The sequence below is a fragment of the Parasteatoda tepidariorum genome, chromosome 3, assembly GCF_982258835.1.
Source record: "Parasteatoda tepidariorum strain Cologne lab strain chromosome 3, Ptep-v5.0, whole genome shotgun sequence".
NCBI lineage: Eukaryota > Metazoa > Arthropoda > Arachnida > Araneae > Theridiidae > Parasteatoda > Parasteatoda tepidariorum.
The window spans coordinates 61,843,973-61,867,268 of NC_141757.1; the positions used below are offsets into that span (position 1 = coordinate 61,843,973).

Here is a 23,296-nt window from a genome sequence, read left to right on the forward strand (position 1 = left end):
TTTTTTTCTATCTTTATTAATAATGGTACTTTTACGTGTTTTTGTAGGGCGTATTTGATGTAGATAAAGAAAAGGGATTAACTCTAATTGAAATAGCTGATGGAGTCAGCATAGAAGAAATTCTATCATCCACAGATTGCCAGTTTGAAGTAAGCATAAGTTTTTTTATACATAAATTAAGATATCTTGTTATGAAATCTTTTCTGATAAAAGATATTTGCTTACCATTTTACAATTATTGACAAAGTTAACATTATGTTTACTTTTAATAAGTTTTATGTCAAACTGTGTTTAATCAACGCATGTGTTTAATGAATACAAAATAGCTAAAAAATTTTAAAGCAACATTAAGAATTAGCTTTTTGCAATATTGCTAAATAGCCTTTTTGAGTGAAAGCATTTAACAAATTTTTAGTGTGAATAAAAATTAAATAAGAATTTTAAAAAACAAGTTTGTGAATAAATTTGAAATGACAACAAAGAAAATTTTTTTGAAGTTTTTATTTTATTTCAATACAATCAGAAACTAAATCTGTGTTACTACAATAAAACATTCTAGAATCTTTATACTGAATAACTTAATTTTAATGTAATGGTCTCTTTTTTTTTTTAAAATCAAGAGCAATAATGATTGTGAAGCATGCATCCCCCAGCATCATTATATTTATTTACATAGCACTTCTATTTTAAAATCCTGTAGGCGTAAAAGGGTTAAAGTACTAATTTGTTTTAATAACAATATTTTATTTTATTCAAACATTTCAAAACTTAAACTTTGAAAAGCAGTATCATGTAAATGTATGATTTTCATTTATTCGTTTTTATTGAATGTTTATTTTTTCTTATCTATAGATTTCCCCAGAGCTGAAACCAATGGGACAGATTTAATTTTTACTTCCAATAAAGAAATTCTAATTTTTTTGTGATTGTCAGAACACTGATAGTGGTTTGACTTTGTTATATAATGTAAATAAATGTTTCTACTTACTGTTGTAACATTTTTCTAAATTACATCTATTCAGATTTGATCCCGTTTTTATAAAAAGCTTGTGTGCAGCTCTTTTGTTTCATTTTTGATAGAGTTGAAGAATTATTTGAAATCTATCTTCTTTTATCTGTTACTGTTTTTTGCATTGAAATTAAATTTTCAGTTTTTATGTTGTTTCCTTTTCTTTAAAATTGTTATGCCATTTTTTTTAACATAAAAATATTACACATTAAGTTACAAACATTGTAAATTGTTGGATAAGGAACAAATTAATTTTTGTTAAACAATGACAACCCTGTGTCTTTGCATCAATATTTTAACAAAATTTATGATTGGGGTATAATTACAATATGCTAAAGATAATCACAGTCAATAAAACTTGAATAAATTAAGTTTAATATTTGTTTGACTTTTTTTTTTTTTGAAGCTTCTAATAATGTTTTTTTTCTTCTTTCAAATGGCAGGCACTGAGCTTTATTCTTCGCCTTAGACGATGCCGGAATTGTTACTCATTTCACGTTACCCAGTGGGCACCCGTGAACCAAAGTCCCAGAGGCCACACTGCCATAAACCCGTTTATAGGGTGGGCCACATTCACACGTTAGAAGACAACACATAGAGAGAAACATCCATGCCCAGAGCGGGATTCGAACCCACAGCCATTGGCTTTGCATTCAGGCGCGCTAACTTCTCAGCCACCTGGCCGGCAGCTTCTAATCATTGTTCTATGTTTTCTAATCGCCGGCCAGGTGGTTAGTGTGTCTGACTGCGAAGCCAATTGCTGTGGGTTCGAATTCCGCTCTGGGTATGGATGTTTCTCTCTCTGTGTTGTCTTCTAATGCATGAATGTGGCCCACCCTATGAACAGGTATTTGTGGCCATGTGGTGTGGGTAATGTTGCTTGCCTCCGTGACTTTGGTTCACAGGTGCCATGATAAATGAGCAAAACTTCCGGCATCTTCTAAGGCGAAAAACAAAAGTTCAGTGCCTGCCGTTATTTTAAAAAAAATTCTAATCATTTTTATGCTTAAGTATAGCTTGATAACTATTTTCTTTCCACTTCTAATGCTATGAACGCTAAAACAAATCTTCAAAAACTGATTAAAAAAAAAATTTGAAAAAAAAATTTCATACAAAAATGCTAAGTATGTAAAAATCTCAATTATGAGTTTTTACTTTGTCGCTTATGTTGATTATACTATTGCACGTGGTATGTATCACTGTTATAAACAATGTTTTTATTCTTGATACAACTATCACTGGTAGTATAAATCCTCTAGGATGGTGGCGGATGCTACAGTTTATTACAGTGGTTAGATTAGGAACTCTGAAATGACTGCATGAAGTCAAGTTCATTTTTTTATGTTCATTGCTGTATTTTTTTTTTTTCTTTTGGAAGATGTCTGCACTTTTTTTTTTCATCATCTTAAATAAAAAAGTAATTTTTCTTTAAATATATGAATATGAATGCAAAAATTTCAGAATCCAATGCTCATCAATAAAGAACTTTCGTTATTTGTAGTGATTCGAGAGTAGAATGAGATTGCAAATGTTAAAATTGGTCTTAGTCTTATGAGGGTGGTTCGAATTTATCTAAATTGCTATAAAGCAATTTAAATATTAAAAAAAAAAAATTTAGAAAGAGAAGTTTTATATTTTGTTAAATTCGGCCAGGTGGTTAGTGTCCACTTTGTTGATGATAAAATATCATCAGATTTTATTTATAAAACAAAGATTTTATAGCACAATAAAAATATAATAATAATTTGCCAAATAGTGAATATCTTTGGGAAGTCACAATGATCTTCCTTATATTTTAAAGAAGATCAAATAATTTGCCAAATAGTGAATATCTTTGGGAAGTCATAATGATCTTATTTATATTTTAAAGAAGATCAATCATAAGTTAGGTACCATTGTTGTTTCAAAATGATCCATTAAGCAAAAATGATGTTAACCCTTAACAGATATTGAGATTGATGCCTATTTATTTTAATCACGATCGTAGGTTAAGAACTAATGTTCTCTCAAAAGATTACCGTTGAACTAATATGACATGTAAATTAAGGGCCGCCCTTAACATGAAGCATATGTATGCATTTTAAGACCTTTCATGATTTAAAGAAAAACATAAGTTTAAATACAATTGTTATCACAAAAGGATACCGTTAAGCAAATATGAAAATGAATGTAGGTACAAAGTGGTCCGTAATGATTGCTCATAACATATATTTTCTTTTTAATTTAGGCCTTGTATATTTGATTCTTTTATTTTGAGTCAGAAGTTACGTATCATTCTCACAAAAGGATTAACGTTTTATATATTATATGTACTGCCGTTTTGTCATGAGCATATGTCATTTTGTCATATGTACATATTTTTATTAAGACATATGCTACATTTTAAAGAAGATCGTTGGTTAGGAATCATTGTTCTCACAAAAAAAGTTACCATCACGGGTATAACATGTGGCTAAAAGTTGTGAGGAAAGGGGAAAATTAGCCAATCAGGGTCAAAGAGAGACCCAACTGCAAGATAAAGAACTCCGTTGAAGGAAAACTCTGGGGACGAAGCTAAGAGGATGACAAAAATTAAACTTGGTGAAGAAAATAAGAAAGGGATAAAAAGAATAAACCTATGGAAAGGGAAATGGTGCTTAAAAGTTTAAACTGGCATAAAATATCCTGACAAATTATAACAAAAAAATCATGAAACTAAAAATTAAAGAACGAATACTAAATAACAAGTAATTAAATTATATTAAAGAAATGGAATAAGACAGAAAGATACAATAGAGTTAAAATGTAGCGAGTCACTGTGGCATATTATCCCAGTTCGCCGCCAAAATTTTTCAACAAAGGAGGAAAATTTTGAACAAGAAAAAAATTCTTAATTTGAACAAAACTATTACAAAAATGAAAAAAAAAATATTCAACAATTATTATGTAGCAATAAGCAGGTATAAGTAAAACAATTTACAGATGGATAGAAGACCCAATCTACAAAATTATTGTTGAAGTCAATCCTAAAGTTTTTTTAAAAGGAAAGAAAAAAAAATTTTTTTTTTCTTTTCTACTAGTGATGTGGTGGTTCTTTCAAGTTTAAAAAATTGCATGAATAGATGATTTTGAAAATGAGTGGCTCCATTAGGTGTTGTTACAATGTTGGTGATCAACTACGCTACAGTTTTCTCCACGGAGTACAAATGAAGAATTTCTGCAGTTCACATCTCACCTAAAAAGTACGATCTAACGGCAGTTACCAGTTCTACAAAAAATTGTTTGATTGAATGTGAAAAAATTTGTAGGGGTGCGACCAGTTTGTTACAGATCAGAACCCAGTTACACACATACATAACAGTACAAATAAAAAACAAATTTCACCTTACATATTTGAGTTTAAATTGCCTACACATAGTAAAAATGTTAGATAAGAACAATACAAGAAAAGGTATCAATTAGAGCTAAAAAAATTAACTGTAATTTAAATTTTAAAGTAACAAAAAAAAAGGAAGGAAAAAATCACTATCAAGTCCTATTCAGCAACTTGATGCTTGCAAGTTGTTATTATGGCCAGAATGATAATCAAGTTAGTATAATAAGCAAAACAAGCAAAGTGATATCAAATATGAACTTAACCGCAGACACTGGCGGGAAAACAAACTGTTGTTACAACAATAGAGTTTAAAGGTTAACTGTCTAACCCCAACAAGGAAAACAAAGATTTGTTTATTTCATAAAATATTAGGAAAGAGAAAAAATAAACAGAAAAAAAAAGTTAAATTCATTAATAAAAAAAATTGGTTGCATCAGGTAACTCAGTAATCAAGGTTTAATTTATACAATCACAATTGCACGAAACAGACCAACTAAATAATAACACAAAATATATCACAGCAGTAACCCTTTTCATTCAATTAATTTTTATATAGTTTGTTTCGCTCACCAAAAAAAAATCTCACTCGTAAACATTGTTTTGGAATTGATTTAAGAGATGGTCAGTAAACAAATTTAAAAAAAAAAAAATTTGACATGTATAATATTTCCAATGCATAAAGGTTATAATTAAGACTTAGTAATTATAGAAAATAAGAGAAATTGACATCAAATAAAAGGTAAGTCATATAGTGGGGCCGTTCAAAAAGTACGTACATCCCGAAGGGGGGGAGGGGATTTGCTATTATGTACGGTTTTGTACGATGGGGAGGGGGGGAGGTATTATACAAAGTACGTACTTTATAAACATACACCAAATTTAAATTTGACTTCATCCTACACACTCCTTAAGTAAATATTTAATTTTATTTAAAACATAATTATTTTAATTTTTATGAAAAAGGGGGGTAGACTAATAAAATGTACGTACTCTAAGGGGGGGAGTAAGACCTTATGTACGGTAATGTACGAAGGGGGGGGGAGGGGTTTAAAATTTCTCCATTTTTGTGTACGTACTTTTTGAACGGCCCCTAGTGATATTGAATGTTCATAATATTAGATTTTCTGGAACATTAACCAATTAAGAAAAAAAACTCAACTGATTAAAAAACAAACAAATAACATTTGAAGTAATCAAGAAATTCAATTAGTATAAATTCTCACCTTTGGGCCAGCCACAATCAGGGCATCTACTAACTCTGTGTATTTATGGAAACGCTATTTTATTTTTTGTCTACAACTCTCATTGAGCTTTACTGAACCCACAATCATCAAAAATAAACTCATTTTCCTCTGGTTTCTTTCACCAGGGAAACTTAAACCATTAAAATCAAATAATACTCATCATTAAGCGTAATGCATACCTCACCAGGAACATTTCTCCCAGTAAAAATATTTCCCAAATTTTCCCCTAAATACTTCCTCAGCAAATCACACATCATTTGACTCCTTTTAAACAAACTGGCTTCTCAATCCAGATTAAACCAAAACAAAACATTTCCAAACATAACTCTTAAAAATCTGGCCAGGACTAATCAGGAGCAAGGTAGAAACTCGCCCATACCTGACCAGGTTCACTATGAGTGTCAGTTTGGAACAAAACACGTTTACTCCATTCACATGTAATGGAGTCACTGCTTTTTCCAAACATTTTCGCAACATAATTCATTTTCAACACATTTTTAACATTGAATCATCAATACAGGCAAAAATAAAGCTCATACTCATTTAACGCACTTGTAGCCATGTACATTTTCAGACAACTTAAAGTGAATGCAGAGTGAGATATAATTTAACTTACATATATGCGTATAGATTTTGAAAAAACAATATTAGTAATTAAACAGTCAATGGGAAAAAAATATCAGAAAGAGAAATTTTTCTTTCCATCATTCATACATGTATATATACATCATATATGGATTTTTTTTTTATACCAAACAGGTCTAAATCAAAAATAATTGTTAACATATGTAATCAATCAATACGTTTATTTAAATTGAATGAAGTAATTATATCTAAATTTACATTATTATACGCAAGCAAAATTTAACACAGTATGATACGTATTAATTAATATGAAATGTTTACAATACAGCCCTATATATGGCCACTTTAAGGCTACGCCTGAACCAAAACATCACAATTAGAATTGTACAAAATTAAATCTGTGTCAATGTAATGTGGAAACCTTAGCTTAGCATTAAATTTAATATTATATATATTGTAGCATTGATTTTTAATAACAAAAATTTAACAAGTAGCACTAAATAGTATTAATAATTTTTAAAATCACTTACAGTTAACAAATAAAAAAAAAGGAAGTAAATGACAAGTTTGGTTTATCTTGTGTATCTATAATAATTAAAACAAAACAAAAATTTCTTATCATTTGAATGGTATATTAAGTTTAACTGAATAACAATGCGACATGTAAGTTACTGTGAAGAGCCACATTCAAGAAAATGGCGATTTTCAATGGTAAATGTCAACAATCACATAGTCGCTTTGGTGAATGTCCGATTTGTATATCTAATTTGATATTTATTTGTTGATATTATTATAGTTATTCGATATTTTAATGTCTGCTGAGGATAGATTAGGAGGAACATCAGTGTTCGGAGTACCAGTTAAATGAATATCGGGCAATGCCACTTAACTTCATCAATGTAGGGTATACCAGGCAAATGTATATTCCAGTTTCAGTCATTTACAGTAACAATATATATATATATATATTATAGAAAACCAATTTAGAAAAAAAAGATTTGTACCCCTCACTCCATAAATTTCTTTCAGGCTCTGCCTATGAATTGCATTTCTTATAGGGTGACCCGGGGTAATTCACGATCACTCTGTTTCTGGGGTAAATAATGATCACCTAAGTTTTATTTTAAAAAAATTATTTTTTTTTTAATTTAAGACATGGACAAGAATGCTTGTACACTTTACTAAAGTATAACTACCTTTACTTAATAATAATGTTTTGTTTAATCTTACAAACTAAGTATCTTTTAAACTGCTTTCTGTATTTTCCATTTCAAAGTGTGCACATTTCTGCAAAGATCCCACTCCTTCTTTTAATAATAAATATTTTGAGTCACTTTCTTTTTCTTTGATATAAAAGTAGTGTAAGCTTTTGTTTAATTGTTTCACATCTACTGTAAACATTATAATTAATTATAGGAAACTATATCAAATGTTGCCCCCTACAGATGGGGTAATTATTGATCACTGGGGTAAATCCTGATCATTGTCATTTCTTCTTATAAATAGTATATAAAATAGCTTAGCTTATAAATACCTAATTGTCTTTTCTTAAATAACACTTCATATTTATTAAGTGGAACAACTATAAAATATATTTTGACTGTCATCACAAAATTTGTTTTTAACTGTATACAAGACTGTATTCTGATTTGCACCATTTCTGGTTTATCTTACCTTGCTTCTATCTTAATATTATGTGTGTACATCGTTAGAATAATTTTTAAGTTTATAAATTAGCCTAGTATAATTGTTAGAATAATTTTTAAGTTTATAAATTAGCCTAGTATAAATATGGTGAGAAATTATAAGCCTAAAAAGGATACTAAGCTTCTGGAAAACAAAATTAATGAATTTCTTTTAATGATTGAAAATTAAAATTTTAGTGTGAGAGCTGCTGCCAGAGCTGTTGACATACCTTATTTAACTTTACACTTTCCTTTAATGAACTTAAAAAATCCAGCAAAAGTAACCTATGTGGGAACTCTCTTATATTTCAGAAGAACATGAGAATGAGTTGGCTGATTGCCTAAAATGTATGGCACGATGCAAAGATTTTTGAAAATTTAAAATGTTAATCGTTCTTCTTGCTTTTAAATAAATCATTTTATTAGCTGCTTAAACATATCTTTTTGGTTTATTTGTTTGATCTTGATGTCTTATTTGTTAATTACCATTATATAATTATTTTTAAACAGCCCCTTTACAATAAAAACTGGTGATCAGTAATTACCCCAGAAGTGATCAGGAATTACCCCAGGAATGATCAAGACCAGGGATAATTCCTGATCACTAAAAATTTAAAATCTTTTAAATTCTAATTAGATTTTCAAACAAAAGAAGGTGGCATTGGACTCATCTCATATAGGCTCAAACTTCCAGTAAATATTAAAATTCTATTTTGAATAGTTTTTTCACAAAATAAATGTTGTGTTTTTTGATCAGGAATTACCCCAGGTCACCCTATCACATACAATTAAAACTTTTTAAACTAGTGGCACTTTTTAAAAAAAATAATGTATTAAGATTGAAAACCTCATCATATTTGTAAATAATAACTTATCAGAAACTTAAACCCTGAGACGGTTTTGCTAATTGATACATTATAGACAATACTTATATGTAAAATATAAAAGGAAAAAATTATGAAAAATTTATAAAATTTCATTGCTGTAGACACCAAATTAATCCTTCTGTACTAATTACTGTTTGTAAAAAAAAATTTCCAACTGCATTCGAATAAATATTTAAGTATACATTAATTTCGTGCTACATGACTTCAAATAAGAATTTGTAATCGTAAACATGTTTGTTTAAATGAAATTGCTTCTGTACAATATAGTTCCATTCCCTAAAGAAATGCTGGTGCAAAACATTTTCATCCCCTCGGGCTATACAGAAAACTGCCCCTTAACTCAATTTTAGAAAAGTAAGTCATAACGCTGTATAAAATTCTTTTTTATGTTTTAAATTATATTTCTACAGTAAAATTATAAAATCTATATCAACCCTGAATGCTGATTTAAGAAACACCAAAAGAAATTAAATAACATTTAATGGATTTCAAGATTAAAAAAAGAAAGCGAGCAGTTTAATTAAAGAGAATATCCACTCAAGTATTCTAGAATAAATATCTATTAAAATGAATATTTCTAATTATAATTAATGAGTATGATCTTTCATGCCATAGAATACTTATATGCATAAGCATTAATGTGTATTCTTTCTTGCTTTAGCAGACGCAAACAGTTTTATAGACTCTTCAAAATCATTTGCTTCTGCGTTTTCATTTTCGATAGAAATTACTGCCTACTGTCTAAAATCTGTATTGAGGACATCAACCTTGTTTCTAGGTCTTATGTAAATGTACAATATACTTACAATTTTTGCTTGGAAATATCCACCTCAAATGTTTTAAAATTGATAAAATTTTAAAAATATTTTGCTTACTAATAAGCTTTACAACACAAGTCGATGCAATACTAAATAAGTTCTAAATCTCTGTTGAATACAAACAAAATGCAAAGGAAAAGGGTAAAGTAAAAAAGTTTATAACTAAAAATTTTTTTACATAACCAAAAATGTTTCATTTAAATAATCGTTTGTTACAAAAAAATGTGTTTTTTTTTTCAACTTTGGATAAGTATTTCCATATTTTTATACTGAAATATGAAACCAAGAGTGTAAACAATTTGCTTAAGGAAGATAATGTCAAGTCAGGGTTATTATCAGTCTTTTTTATTATATGAATAGAGTAATAATCATATTATTTAAATAGTCTGTGTTTCATAACCAAAATGTGAAGAAATGTACTGTAAAAATATCCTTCAATATATGCAAATAAATAAAAAAACAATTACGTAGTAATTAAAAATTAGTAAAATAAGTTATCTATTTTCTGTCTTAATTTTAAACTCCATTAAGTAGTTAAATTTATATTTTCTTCAAAATTATTTTCTTATTTATGACTGTCGAAAGAAGTTGAGCATGGGTTGAGAATGGTAAATTAACGTAACAAATTAAGTAGATTATTTTTTTTTCGGGAGATAATGAATTTTCTTATTTACTCACCTGAAAATTTTCACTTTCTTAAAAATATTGTTTTCTGATTACACTTTTACTAAATTAGCATAATACAATCATACGATGTACGTAATGATTTAACTTACCCCTAATCAGTTTGTATTTTGTATACATTTTGTAGATTATAAACATTTATAGATTTATAGATTATATATACATTTATATTATATATATATAAATGTATATATAATTACATTATAGATATTATATACATTTATAGATTTTAAATGTTGTTGACAGTCATCAAGCCTGTCACATAATAATTTTTAACCTTTTTTTTGACTTGAGATTTATTAACTAACTTGAAAAATGTTTATATTTCATAAATAATATTACTTAACTTGCTCTGTTTTTCTGAAATGTCTGTTGGTCATGCTTTCACTCCCGAACGATATGGGTTCTTCCCAACTTCGTCTGTTTGGTCACGTGGTGTTGTAATGCCCGACCGTCCATTGCTTACGTCCATTGCTTACAATGCAGACGCATAATTTAAACTGAATTTTACTTTGTTGTTCCTTTAAAAAAAATTTCTTTTTGCATAAACTTTTCACTTTATTTTGTAAATAGATATTTGCAAAGAAATTTTTTTTCCTATTTCGTAATAACTAAGCTTTTATTTCTTATTATTCTATAACCGTCTTGTATCTTTCACATTTGTGTTTACTTTTATCCTTTATTAAAAACACTTTAATATCTTATTGTTGCTATGCTTTAATCTAAATCTTGTAAATAATTAATCTTCTGTATAAATTTATTTTAACGAAGCTTTTTCTGCGCGTTTTACTTTTCTGTTTTTTTATCCTTAATTGTCGGGATTTGCTCTTATCTATAACACATTTTTTCTTTACCAATAACTAAAGGTAGGCAAATTTTTAATTATATTGTTTAATATTAATGATTATATATAGTGATATTGTGCTGTATCAATGACTATAAGGATAGATGCATCGTATAAATTTTTAAATCTGTTAAACTTGTCTTTAGTGTTTGTTGAAAACAACAGTAAACTAACCTTTGTTTTGAATGTTTTCTTAATTTCAAATGCTTAAATTGAATTTTTTAATGCTTATTATCCCCCACAAAGTCAACAAATTCTACGTTACTCACAAAATTTTCTAAAAACTTCTTAAAACCTTTAGTATTTTCATTCATAAACATAGTATCACTGTTGCAATTCTGTCTAATTTCGTTCATTTTCGCTCTATAATTCAAAATTGTCAATGAATTAAAATTTGTAACATATTACGGTGTTTCACTAAGTTTATAAATAGTGTTATTTGTACAATTAAAGAAATTAAAAATAGAGAGAACAGAAGATTATGATTATCACACTGTAGAAACACGTGTTGGTGTTGGAATGTTTATTCCTACACCCCGGGAGTGTGACGTCACATGGGAAGAGCCCATTGATGTAAAATATTTGTTACGTTGCTTTATTAAAAAAGTGTACACATACAACGCATTTTGAAAATGTTGGTTTGCTTAAATCAAAACATTTTATTTTTTATATCTTAAACAAATTACAGATAAGCAACCAACATACCCGTATTTCACATGCTTCAACGTTTTTATGTTCGTCTACCTCTCACAATGGTTGAAAGAAGAATGACGCCATCTGCAAAAATAAAATTTTTGAAAGTCGCCGTTCATTGGTTGATCGTTCAAGATAAAAGTTTTTTTTTTTTTTTTTTTTTTCCGTCTACCTCTGACATTGATCGATTAAGATAAAAGTTTGTTTTTTTTTTTTTCCGTCTTGATCGTTCGAGATAAAAAGTTCTTTTTTTCCGTCTACCTCTGACATTAATCGATCAAGATAAAAGTTTTTTTTTTTTTTTTTCCCGTCTACCTTTGACATTGATCGATCAAGATAAAAGTTTTTTTTTTTTCCCCGTCTACCTTTGACAATGATCGTTCAAGATAAAAGTTTGTTTCTTTTCCGTCTACCTCTGACATTGATCGATTAAGATAAAAGTTTCTTTTTTCGTCTTGACATTGATCGTTCGAGATAAAAGTTTTTTTTTTCCGTCTACCTCTGACATTGATTGATCAAGATAAAAGTTTTTTTTTTTGTCGTCTAGACATTGATCGTTTAAGATAAAAAGTTGTTTTTTTTCCGTCTACCTCTGACATTGATCGATCAAGATAAAAGTTTTTTTTTTTTTTTTACTCCTCCCTCTTCGTGCTTGGTTATTAAAAGGGATGCGACTTGATGATCTGATAACATTTACTTTTTTTCGATTAAACATGGATCTCCTAAAAATTATATTTCGGGCAGTGATTTTTTATATAATTACGGGATGCAGAGTGAAGGAATTTTACGTTGACTATCCTCGTTCGGTTAAAATCAATATCGTTTATACTCCTCCCGATTGGATTCTGGAGAATATCTTTCACTTTCCTGACAAGTATCTGAATTTGCACATTCAAGTCCAACCGGAGGACGTGGAAAACTTATCGTCACCTCTTGAAATCATAATCTCCGGGGATTATATATCATTTCAAAGGTAAAATATCACCTAAATTCAAATGTAAATTTAACTTTGTAATTGTAAAGGATATTACAATTTTTTAAAAATATTTTCAAATTAAATAATTTAAGTGTCAAATAAATATTCATTGTTTAATAGTTTTAAATTTGCTCTTGTTTTTTTTAAATTGTAAAGTTTAATTTATTTTCTTTTATAATTTCAGCTACAAATCTTCTAGAAGATTCGCAGCTGCGAAAAATATGTGCCGAGAAGAAGCAGGAAGTTAATACATATTTTGAAATGTGATACATATTTTGTAATGTATTCCGATATAATAATAATGTAATACATATTTTGTTTTCAAATAAAATTCTTATACTGTGAAATAGTTGTAATGTTTATCATGTTTTTTTCTTCTTACTTCACTTCACACTTCAGTAATTAAGTGTGTAATTTCTCCTACAACTTCAATTGGATTTGCCAGGTTATATATATATATATATATATATATATATATATATATATATATATATATATATATCAGTAAAAAAAGGAAATTTATGCAAGTAAGTAATTTGAATATTTATAAATTTTCTTTATTGTCTCAATTATCACAAAAAATAAAAAAATAACAATTTGAAAATTTGATCTATAAATTTATTTTAATATTTTTGGAAATGAATGACATAGTTATGTTTCAGGAGAGAAAAAAAAAATTTTGAGGTAAATTTTCAACTAAATTCAAATGTAAATTTAACTTTGTAATTATGTAGTCCGGTTTTTTATTATATAATTTCAGATTATAACCAATGAATGACTGTGCTGTCCCATAGCGTGGGGTTTTAGGAAATAACACTCTTATATCTAACAAGCACTATTTATTAATTAATTACAACATTTAGAATTTAGAATACAAAAGATGCGTCTTAACGCAACGCTAACCGATGAGGAATGCGAACTGAAACTTTTAGAGGGAAAGTCCCAATTCGATTGCGTAGGCGTGATAGTTCGTAAACATAGCCTCGAACGGCTAAATACACGACATCTCCTCCCCCTTTAAAATGGAGATTTAAAGGTCAAGTCTCTTAGGGGGCCGTCTAATCCTTTGTGATCGCCTCGGCTGAAATGGAGTTTGTTGAGAAGTTGAAGATGTAGTACTTCTCGGCAAAACAGCTGAACTCGGTTTCTTAGTTGGAGATGGTTGGCGAGTTTCTGGTGTTGATTTGCCGGATCCAGAGTGGTTTTGGATATCTTCGCCAGGTTCAGTGGATTCAGGAGAATTATCAGTAGTGCCGATGTGTGAGGTCTCACTGCTGAAACTAACTCGTGGAACGTGAATAGTCTTATCCAAGATCTGGTCTCCTGTTGGTCGCATTTGGTCTACGTGGCGTCTATACAATGTACCTTGTACATTAACTGTGTAGTGAAGAGCTCCATCTTTGCTCATGACTTCTCCAAATTTCCACCTTGCCAAATGCTCCAAATTTGCTCCAAATTTCACCAAATTTCATGAGTTCCAAATTTCCACCTTGCGTTGGGTGAACGATAGTCTCGAATAGCCACCTTATCACCTTCGTGAAAAATACGATCTTGAAAATCATACGTGCCTTTTCTGATCTTCTCATTGACTCTTCCGACCAAGTCAGGGAGAACAAGATCTATTCTAGTCCTGATGTCTCTCTTAAGGAAAAGCATAGCCGGACTAATCATAGTTGTCATATTAGGAGCCTTGCGATATTGCATGAGGAAGGTGCTAACCTTGTGCTGGATATTTCCTGCAAAGTTCTGCATGGCACGGAGAGATTGTTTTAATGTATGCACGTAGCGCTCTGCTTGTCCATTGCTGGATGGCTTGAAAGGGGCGCATGTCTTATGCTTAATGCCATTGCTTCGTATAAATGTTTGGAACTCTTGTGAAGTAAACTGTGTGCCGTTGTCGGAAACTAACACTACAGGTAGTCCAAAACGTGAAAAGCAATCTCGGAGACATTCAATTGTCTTGAATGAGTTGGCTGTCTTCATGGGGTAAACTTCAAGCCATTTTGAGTGTGCGTCAACAATAAGTAGAAACATCCGCTCAAATATAGGTCCTGCGAAATCAATGTGCACTCTTTCCCATGGTGCACTGGGATATTCCCAATGATGAACTTTTGCTTTTGCTGGGTCCGTTCTGAACCTAGCACAGTCCAAACAGTTTTTCGCAGAATTTTCTATGTCTTGGTCGATGTCTTGCCAATACACGTAAGATCTGGCAATTGCTTTCATTTTTACTACACCAAGATGCCCATGATGCAACTCGTCTAGTATTTTTGCTTTGTAGCAGTCTGGAATACACACTCGTTGCCCATACATAATACACCCATCCTGTAAGGTATATTTTTCCTTCCCCTCTAATTGACCTCCATATTGTAATATTTTTAAAAGTTTTCCCAAGTGTTCATCGAACTGCGTGGCTTTTGCTAAATCTTTGGCAGTAACGGGTAAGGTTTCAATTTGGGAAATTTGGTATACTGCAATATCATCTTTTAATTCCAGTTCTTCAGATTTCAATGGTAGACGTGATAAGCAGTCAGCATTGCCGTGATCCTTTGTATTGCGATAAACGATATCAAAATTATAAGCTTGCAGAACAAGAGCATAATGCAAAAGTCTTGTCGCAGAAAGGACTGGGAGACCCTTTTTACATGAAAAGATGGAAACCAGGGGCTTGTGGTCAGTAATCAAAGTGAATCTATTTCCCTTTAAGTAGAGGTAAAACTTTTTAACACTCCAAACGATTGCCAAAGCTTCTTTGTCAATTTGAGAGTAACGTTGCTCCGTTGGAGATAGAGTTCTGGAGGCAAATGCTATGGGTCGTTCTGAACCATCTGGGAATTTATGGGAAAGTACTGCTCCCAATCCAACAGGTGAAGCATCAGAAGATAGCAAGATAGGGAGGTTTGGGTCATAATGAGTTAGTAATTTGTCAGAGCAAATTTCGCTTTTCACATTTTCGAAAGCTTCCTGACAAGTGCGATCCCATTTCCACGTAACGGTTTTCTTGGTTAAGTTGTATAAAGGATAGGCCAAAGTTGCTAAGTCCTTAGAAAACCTTGAATAAAAATTCACGAGACCCATAAATGACTGAACGTCTTGAACATTCCGTGGTGCCTTAGCATTTTTAATTGCAGCTATTTTCTCCGATGTTTTTGAAAGTCTTTTAGAACTTATCCTATATCCTAAAAACTCAATTTCACTTTGAAAGAATTTACTTTTATCCTTATTGATTTTCAGACCATGTTCTTGACATCTTTCAAAAAATTTTCGTAATCTGAAATAATGAGTTTCGTTATCGGGAGCTGCTATGCGTGCGTCATCAAAAAATACTTCAACTCCTTCAAGACCATGGAATACACTTTCGATGTATTTTTGCCAAATGGCCGGAGCCGCATTAATTCCGTACATTAATCTTTTTGGAGTATAAAGACCTTTTTCTGTATTAATGGTTAGGAGTTTCTGACTTTCCTTTTCAACCTTCATTTGCAAATAAGCTTGGCTAAAATCAACTTTGGAAAATACCCTGCCATCACTAAGTGAGGCAAAAATATCTTCAGTTCGAGGAAGAGGGTGTTTTTGTACCTTTAAGTGTTTGTTTATCGTTACTGAGTAATCAGAACATAGCCTAATCGATCCGTTGTGTTTGACAATCGGAACTATGGGCGTGGCCCAATCGGATATGTTAATTTTTTCGATTAATCCTTCCCTTTCGAGTCTTTCGATTTCCTGATTGACTCTCTGTTTTAGCGCGAAGGGAACTTGCCGGGGTCGGCAAAAAATGGGTTTGGTATCTTCCCTTAACTCAAGTTTACATTCATAATTTTTAATTTCCCCTAATTCATCAGTAAAGAGATGTTTAAAGTCTTTTAAAAGTTTAGACAAATCGAAATTAACTTTAGTATTTACAGTATTAATTGTTTTAATGGTATTCCAATTTAATGGAATTTCATAAAGCCATTCTCTACCAAAAATAGTATCTAAATTCTCTTTAACTAGATATAAATTTAAGTTATATGATATATTATTATAATCAACTTTAACAGAAACATATCCAAGTGGTACAACCTCATCTCCCTTGTAGGTTTTGAAAATCAGTTTAGTAGGTTTTATCTTTTTATTAGAGATTTTTCGAAACCTATTAATGCTCATAACCGATACTGTTCCTCCAGTGTCGACCTCCATTTGAACTGGAGAATTTTCTATATTTACTTTAATCATTATTGGTGGTCTTTTAGGTAATTCCTCGCTAAATGTTTTGTCATTTAATGCGTGCAACGGTACGGATATAGTATTTTCACATGAACATCCGGGTTCAGTGTCAATTTGTTTCTGGTTAACATGTTTATATTGTTTTGCTCTAGCGGCAGAAAAACACGCTTTTGTTAGATGTCCAACTTTATGGCAGTAGCCGCATGTTGCAGATTTGTATTTACATTCCCTTGAGGAATGATTAGATCCCTTACACCGATAACATGCAAAGTTATTTTTTTCTTTCGTTTTGTTAGACCAGAATTGTTTCGGTTCTTTTTTCCTGTTAGCCTTAAATTCTTTAATTTCTGTTGCTTTCCCAATTATTTCTTGGGTGCTCTTGCTAGCCTTTTCCATGGCCAAAGCAATTTTTACAGTGCGCTCGAGATCTATATCATCTTCTTCAAAAAGTCTGTCTAATGTGGCACGATCACGGAGACCGCTCACAAAAACGTCCCGCAGCATAGTGTTCAGCAGTTCCTGTTTATAATTGCATGGCATTGCCAATGAACGAAGTTCTGCTAAATAAGCATTAATACTTTCTCCCTCGTGTTGTTTACGATTAAGGAAAATATGTCTGAATTTTTACCCAGATATTTTATGATTTTTTATACATTTACCTAGATATTTTATGAATATATTTCAAACATAATTTTTTCTCACACAAATTTATTATTTCATATAATAAATCGGTTAAATAATTAGTTTCTTGCAGAGCTTATAATAAAATCTATAATAATCTTGCACAACTTTAAATAACACGTGAAAAAAAATTATTCAAAAATTTTGTGTATTCTTAGCCATAATGTTTCGTCGTATAATTATTATTATTGCCGGGTTTTTATTAACTTTTATTTTTTATAAGCATTTACCTAGATATTTTATGAATATATTTCAGACATAATTTTTTCTCACACAAATTTATTATTTCATATAATAAATCGGTTAAATAATTAGTTTCTTGCAGAACTTATAATAAAATCTATAATAAGCTTGCACAACTTAAAATAAAACGTGAAGAAAAAATTTATTCCAAAATTTTGTGTATTCTTAGCCATGATATGTTTCGTATAATTATTATTATTGCCGGGTTTTTATTAACTTTTATTTTAACTACCTTGCAATATTTTCAAAATATTTAGATAAAAAAAATGCATCGTAGTTTATAGAAAAACTCGCTTTTTAGTAAAATTTTGCAATTTTTTCTTTAAAGAAATTGGTGAGTTATAACTGAGATTAGTGCATAATAAATAAATAAGATTTTTATAACTAAAATCGTATAGAGCAGAGTAGGACAAAAATGTAATCGATTACATTTTTTGATTAAAATAATCAATAACTTGTAATCATGATTACAATTTTCAAAAATTTTGATTACAGCTGTAATCATGATTACAATATTGATTACAGTAATCAATTACTTGTAATCTTGATTACAGCGGTATTCAAAATTTTGATAAGAACTGTAATCATGATTCCAAGTAATTGCGATTACAAGTAATCACAACAAAAACGATTACGAGTAATTCCCATATAGCAAAAATTCTTCCGCAGTAGCTCAGGAAGTGCTGAGGTAGATTTGAATCTTACGGCTTTCCCTTAGGCCTTAAAACCGATTTCTTAAAAATTAAATCCTATGTTACAGGGCAAAATTTTTAGTAAATCCGTACTCCGGCTATACAAGTTAATATAGCTTTTTAGTTATATTTCGTTTGATAAATTTATATAATTTCTGGAAACTTGAAAATTACTGCTACAAAAATTGCAGCAGTAAACTTCTACTAAAAGCAATGTTTCTCAATTGAAAACTTAATTCATTAGCATAAAAAACACTGCCTATAACATATTTAATGAAAACGATGTGCATTGCAACTTATTTTATTAGAAAATTCAAATCGGAAATTTCAAATGAGGAATATTGCGTTTAATATAGAGCTGCTGATAGTTAAAAGAAAAAAGAAAAATTTGCGCACATGTTGCTTAAAAAATTATTTAATATGCAAAAGTGACATTTATTGTCACTTATGACATATGTTATTCATTTTAACTAATTGTCACTTTTCAGAAATTAAACTTAACGTAATGTTTATTGCAATATCTAAAATGTTCTTTAATTTACTCTATGATTATAAATATAAAAAAGTTCAAAAAGGAATAAAATCATACCAGTAATCACTTCAAAGTCCTGTTTTCCAATTGAAAGCATTTATATGTCAATTGATAATTTTTTAGTATATGAAACACTACTTCACCAATAAGTTACTTTTTAAAGATAAACTTAACATCTTAGATATCACAGTAAACATTGCATTAACTTTTACTCTAGGATAAAAATAAAAAAAGCTTAAATTGGAAGAAAAAAAAACACAAAACAAATGTTAATGTGAAATATTTTTTTAAATTTATTAAAAATAAGAAATAGTTTTTTTTTTAAATTTTACAATTTACTACATTTTTCTTTGCAATGGCGCAGCCAACTCTGGATGGGTTCCTTTATATTTACATTTGTAACACCGCTATGATGAATTCATACAACATCTAAAATATAAAAGCAGAAATTTTATATTTTAATTACAATTGAAAGGTAAAAAGAAATACACAACTAAGGGGTAGAATAAAAACTTCATGTATGTTTTTTATGCACTGGAAAAATTTATATGTATTTCTTTTTTATTAATTTCTAATGGTATTTCAGCTGCTTATAAAGCGCTGAATTTCATTTGAAATTTTTGCATTTAATGTTTTTTCAAAAAACTTTTTTCATATTGTTTTTATTATATTTTGACATTTTATGTACTGAGGCTTTTATCCTGAAAAATCATCCATAGAAACTAACAAATTTAAGCTTAATTTTTAGTTTTGTATAAATTCGATATTTATTGCTGTTGTCGTTCTTGTTGTCGTTCATTTACGTCGCACTAGAACTGCACAATGGGCTATTGGCGACGGTCTGGGAAACATCCCTGAGGATGATCCGAAGACATGCCATCACAATTTTGATCCTCTGCAGAGGGGATGGCACCCCCGCTTCGGTAGCCCGACGACCTGCACGCGAAGTCGAGCACTTTACGGTAGCACAGTTTAACGAGGACCAATACCGCACATCCTCGGTCCCTACGCAGACTGATCCAAGTGGTCACCCACCCGCACACTGACCGCAGCCAGTGATGCTTGACTTCGGAGATCTGATGGGAACCGTGTCTTAACGATCAGTCCACTCCGGGACTGATCGTTATGATGACTATTTATTGCAAAAATTCATAAAAAAGTGTACTTTAATTGTATTTTGATGAGTATATTCATATGGATATTTTAAGGTATATTCATGAAGAACAAAATAAATTCTTTCTTTTTATCAGAGAATATACACCAAAAAAGCAATTCTGAAGCGTTTCTGGCAATTTATTCGTGTACTTTTAGTCTTTGTCTTTATATCTGCACTATAGTCATCAAATTTAAGCTTAATTTTTAGTTTTGTATAAATTCAATATTTATTGCAATAATTCATAAAAAAATGTACTTTAATTGTATTTTGATGAGTATATTCATATGGATATTTTAAGGTATATTCATGAAGAACAAAATAAATCCTTTCTTTTTATCAGAGAATATACACCAAAAAAGCAATTCTGAAGCGTTTCTGGCAATTTATTCGTGTACTTTTAGTCTTTGTCTTTATATCTGCACTATAGTCATCAAATTTAAGCCTAATTTTTAGTTTTGTATAAATTCAATATTTATTGCAAAAATTCATAAAAAAATGTACTTTAATTGTGTTTTGATGAGTATATTCATATGGATATTTTAAGGTATATTCATGAAGAACAAAATAAATCCTTTCTTTTTATCAGAGAATGTACACCAAAAAAAGCAATTCTGAAGCGTTTCTGGCAATTTATTCGTGTACTTTTAGTCTTTGTCTTTATATCTGCACTATAGTCATCAAATTTAAGCCTAATTTTTAGTTTTGTATAAATTCAATATTTATTGCAAAAATTCATAAAAAAATGTACTTTAATTGTATTTTGATGAGTATATTCATATGGATATTTTAAGGTATATTCATGAAGAACAAAATAAATCCTTTCTTTTTATCAGAGAATGTACACCAAAAAAAGCAATTCTGAAGCGTTTCTGGCAATTTATTCGTGTACTTTTAGTCTTTGTCTTTATATCTGCACTATAGTCATCAAATTTAAGCCTAATTTTTAGTTTTGTATAAATTCAATATTTATTGCAAAAATTCATAAAAAAATGTACTTTAATTGTATTTTGATGAGTATATTCATATGGATATTTTAAGGTATATTCATGAAGAACAAAATAAATCCTTTCTTTTTATCAGAGAATGTACACCAAAAAAAGCAATTCTGAAGCGTTTCTGGCACTTTTTTCGTGTACTTTTAATCATTGCCTTTATATCTGCACTATAGTCATCAAAGTTAAGCCTAATTTTTAGTTTTGTATAAATTCAATATTTATTGCAAAAATTCATAAAAAAATGTACTTTAATTGTATTTTGATGAGTATATTCATATGGATATTTTAAGGTATATTCATGAAGAACAAAATAAATCCTTTCTTTTTATCAGAGAATGTACACCAAAAAAAGCAATTCTGAAGCGTTTCTGGCACTTTTTTCGTGTACTTTTAATCATTGCCTTTATATCTGCACTATAGTCATCAAAGTTAAAAAGGGCCTTTCACAAGCATATTTCAAACTATACTATTTTTAAAAAAGGGTTAGGCATAAATAATTAAACCTTTATACATGCACCCACATACATTCATGACACTGCAATGACTGGCCTGCAAAATGGGGAAGATTACAAAAATAATTGCTTTAGATGCAACAAATATGAAAAAAAAAGTTTCCTAAATTAAAAAGGAATATTAGGTTGCTAAAATATTATTAAACATTTTTGATTATTTTCACTAAAATAGAATAATATTCTCCATACATTATGCACCACTATTTACTGTTCCAGAAACTACCATAATAAAAACTTTAAAAATTGTTACATTATTTTCAAACACTGCCTGGTAACAAAATGACTTTTTAGAATTTTTCCTCACCAATTAAACATACATTATGAATAATAACTGCTCACTTGAATTTATTTGCATGTCAAATAAAATAAAAGTTTTGTTCATAGGCCACAAATAGATTCTACCGAATTTATTTAAAGTAAGCAAATACTTTCCAACAGTTTATTCTTTACTCCTTTCCATGGTTTTGCTTTCCAATTATTTAAAAACATGATTGAGAAGTCATTCTTAAAATCGTAGAAAAATGTAAATAAATGTAATGTTAATTTAAGTAAATAAGTACTGTTTTAGTAAAAGTTTGGAGAATTGGTAGCTCCTATAATAGGATGAATTATTGTGAATGACCCCTAAATTGGAGGAAAATACAAAAACCCTAGTAGTAACTTTGTTCAAAGCCATGTTTTCCAATTGAAAAGTTGCAATTACAATTCATAATTTAATTCATTAATATACGAAACACTACCCATATATTTCATAAAAAATAATGCGTAGCACAACTGATTTTATTAGTTAATGGACAGGGTTCCCACTCTTTATTTTCCAATAGAAATAAGGCCTCTTTAAGGATCTTTAACAACATTTTTAAGGCAATACTAATAACTTTCGCTAAAAGAATTATAAATCGCAATTCTATTATATAAGGACTTAATGAATATTAGAAAACTAATGAAATTTTAATACAAACTTGATTTTTAAAAAAAAAATCAGCTAATGCAGTATCAATTTTGAAACTTACTACTTTTTCACATCGTCCACATGTTACTAAGTGAACACCTCAGATAAATTTAAAAAGTACAATAGCAGATAGTTATCAATAATAGAAGTTAACATTATTTTAATGGTATATTAATACTCATACTCAATCACCATAATAAATTAATTAAAGCTCCCCGCCTTTAAATTGAAATCTGAGTAAAGGTTTTTCAACATATGCAACACTACATAATATATAAAAATGTCAGTAATAAGAGAAAAAGAATTCAACTCTTTAAACGACCATAAAAGTAAAGTGTGGCGAATAAGCATTAGGATCATTCAATTAATTTAAAATAGCAGAAAATTCTTTTTTTTTTTCTTCAAAAGTTAAAAAAAAAGAAGAAAAAACCTTTAGCAAATTATAATTTATTTTAACTACCGTAAAATCCGGAAAGTAACCCCCCCCCCTTTAAATATTGCTGAAAGTGAAAACTAATTATATTATTTTTCAAACTCCATTATAACC

The 23,296-nt window shown here is 29.6% G+C and overlaps 1 protein-coding gene and 1 long non-coding RNA gene across 4 annotated transcripts in view; both read left to right on the forward strand.

Annotated features, from left to right (window-relative positions):
- The window catches only part of SCOT (Succinyl-CoA:3-ketoacid CoA transferase), a 29,656-nt gene extending 28,499 nt beyond the window's left edge, over positions 1–1,157 (forward strand). For all 3 annotated transcript variants that reach the window (XM_087159426.1, XM_087159427.1, XM_071180278.2), the window contains exons 14-15: positions 48–149; positions 853–1,157. In XM_087159426.1, coding sequence (XP_087015552.1) covers positions 48–149; positions 853–888 — 138 coding nt within the window. In that variant the 3' untranslated portion in view covers positions 889–1,157. The remainder of the gene's footprint in view (positions 1–47; positions 150–852) is intronic.
- Positions 1,158–12,637: 11,480 nt separating this feature from the next.
- On the forward strand, positions 12,638–13,125 carry LOC139425419 (uncharacterized). The gene is made up of 2 exons (XR_011636673.2): positions 12,638–12,777; positions 12,965–13,125. It is a non-coding gene; the product is annotated as an uncharacterized LOC139425419 (long non-coding RNA).
- Positions 13,126–23,296: the final 10,171 nt, after the last annotated feature.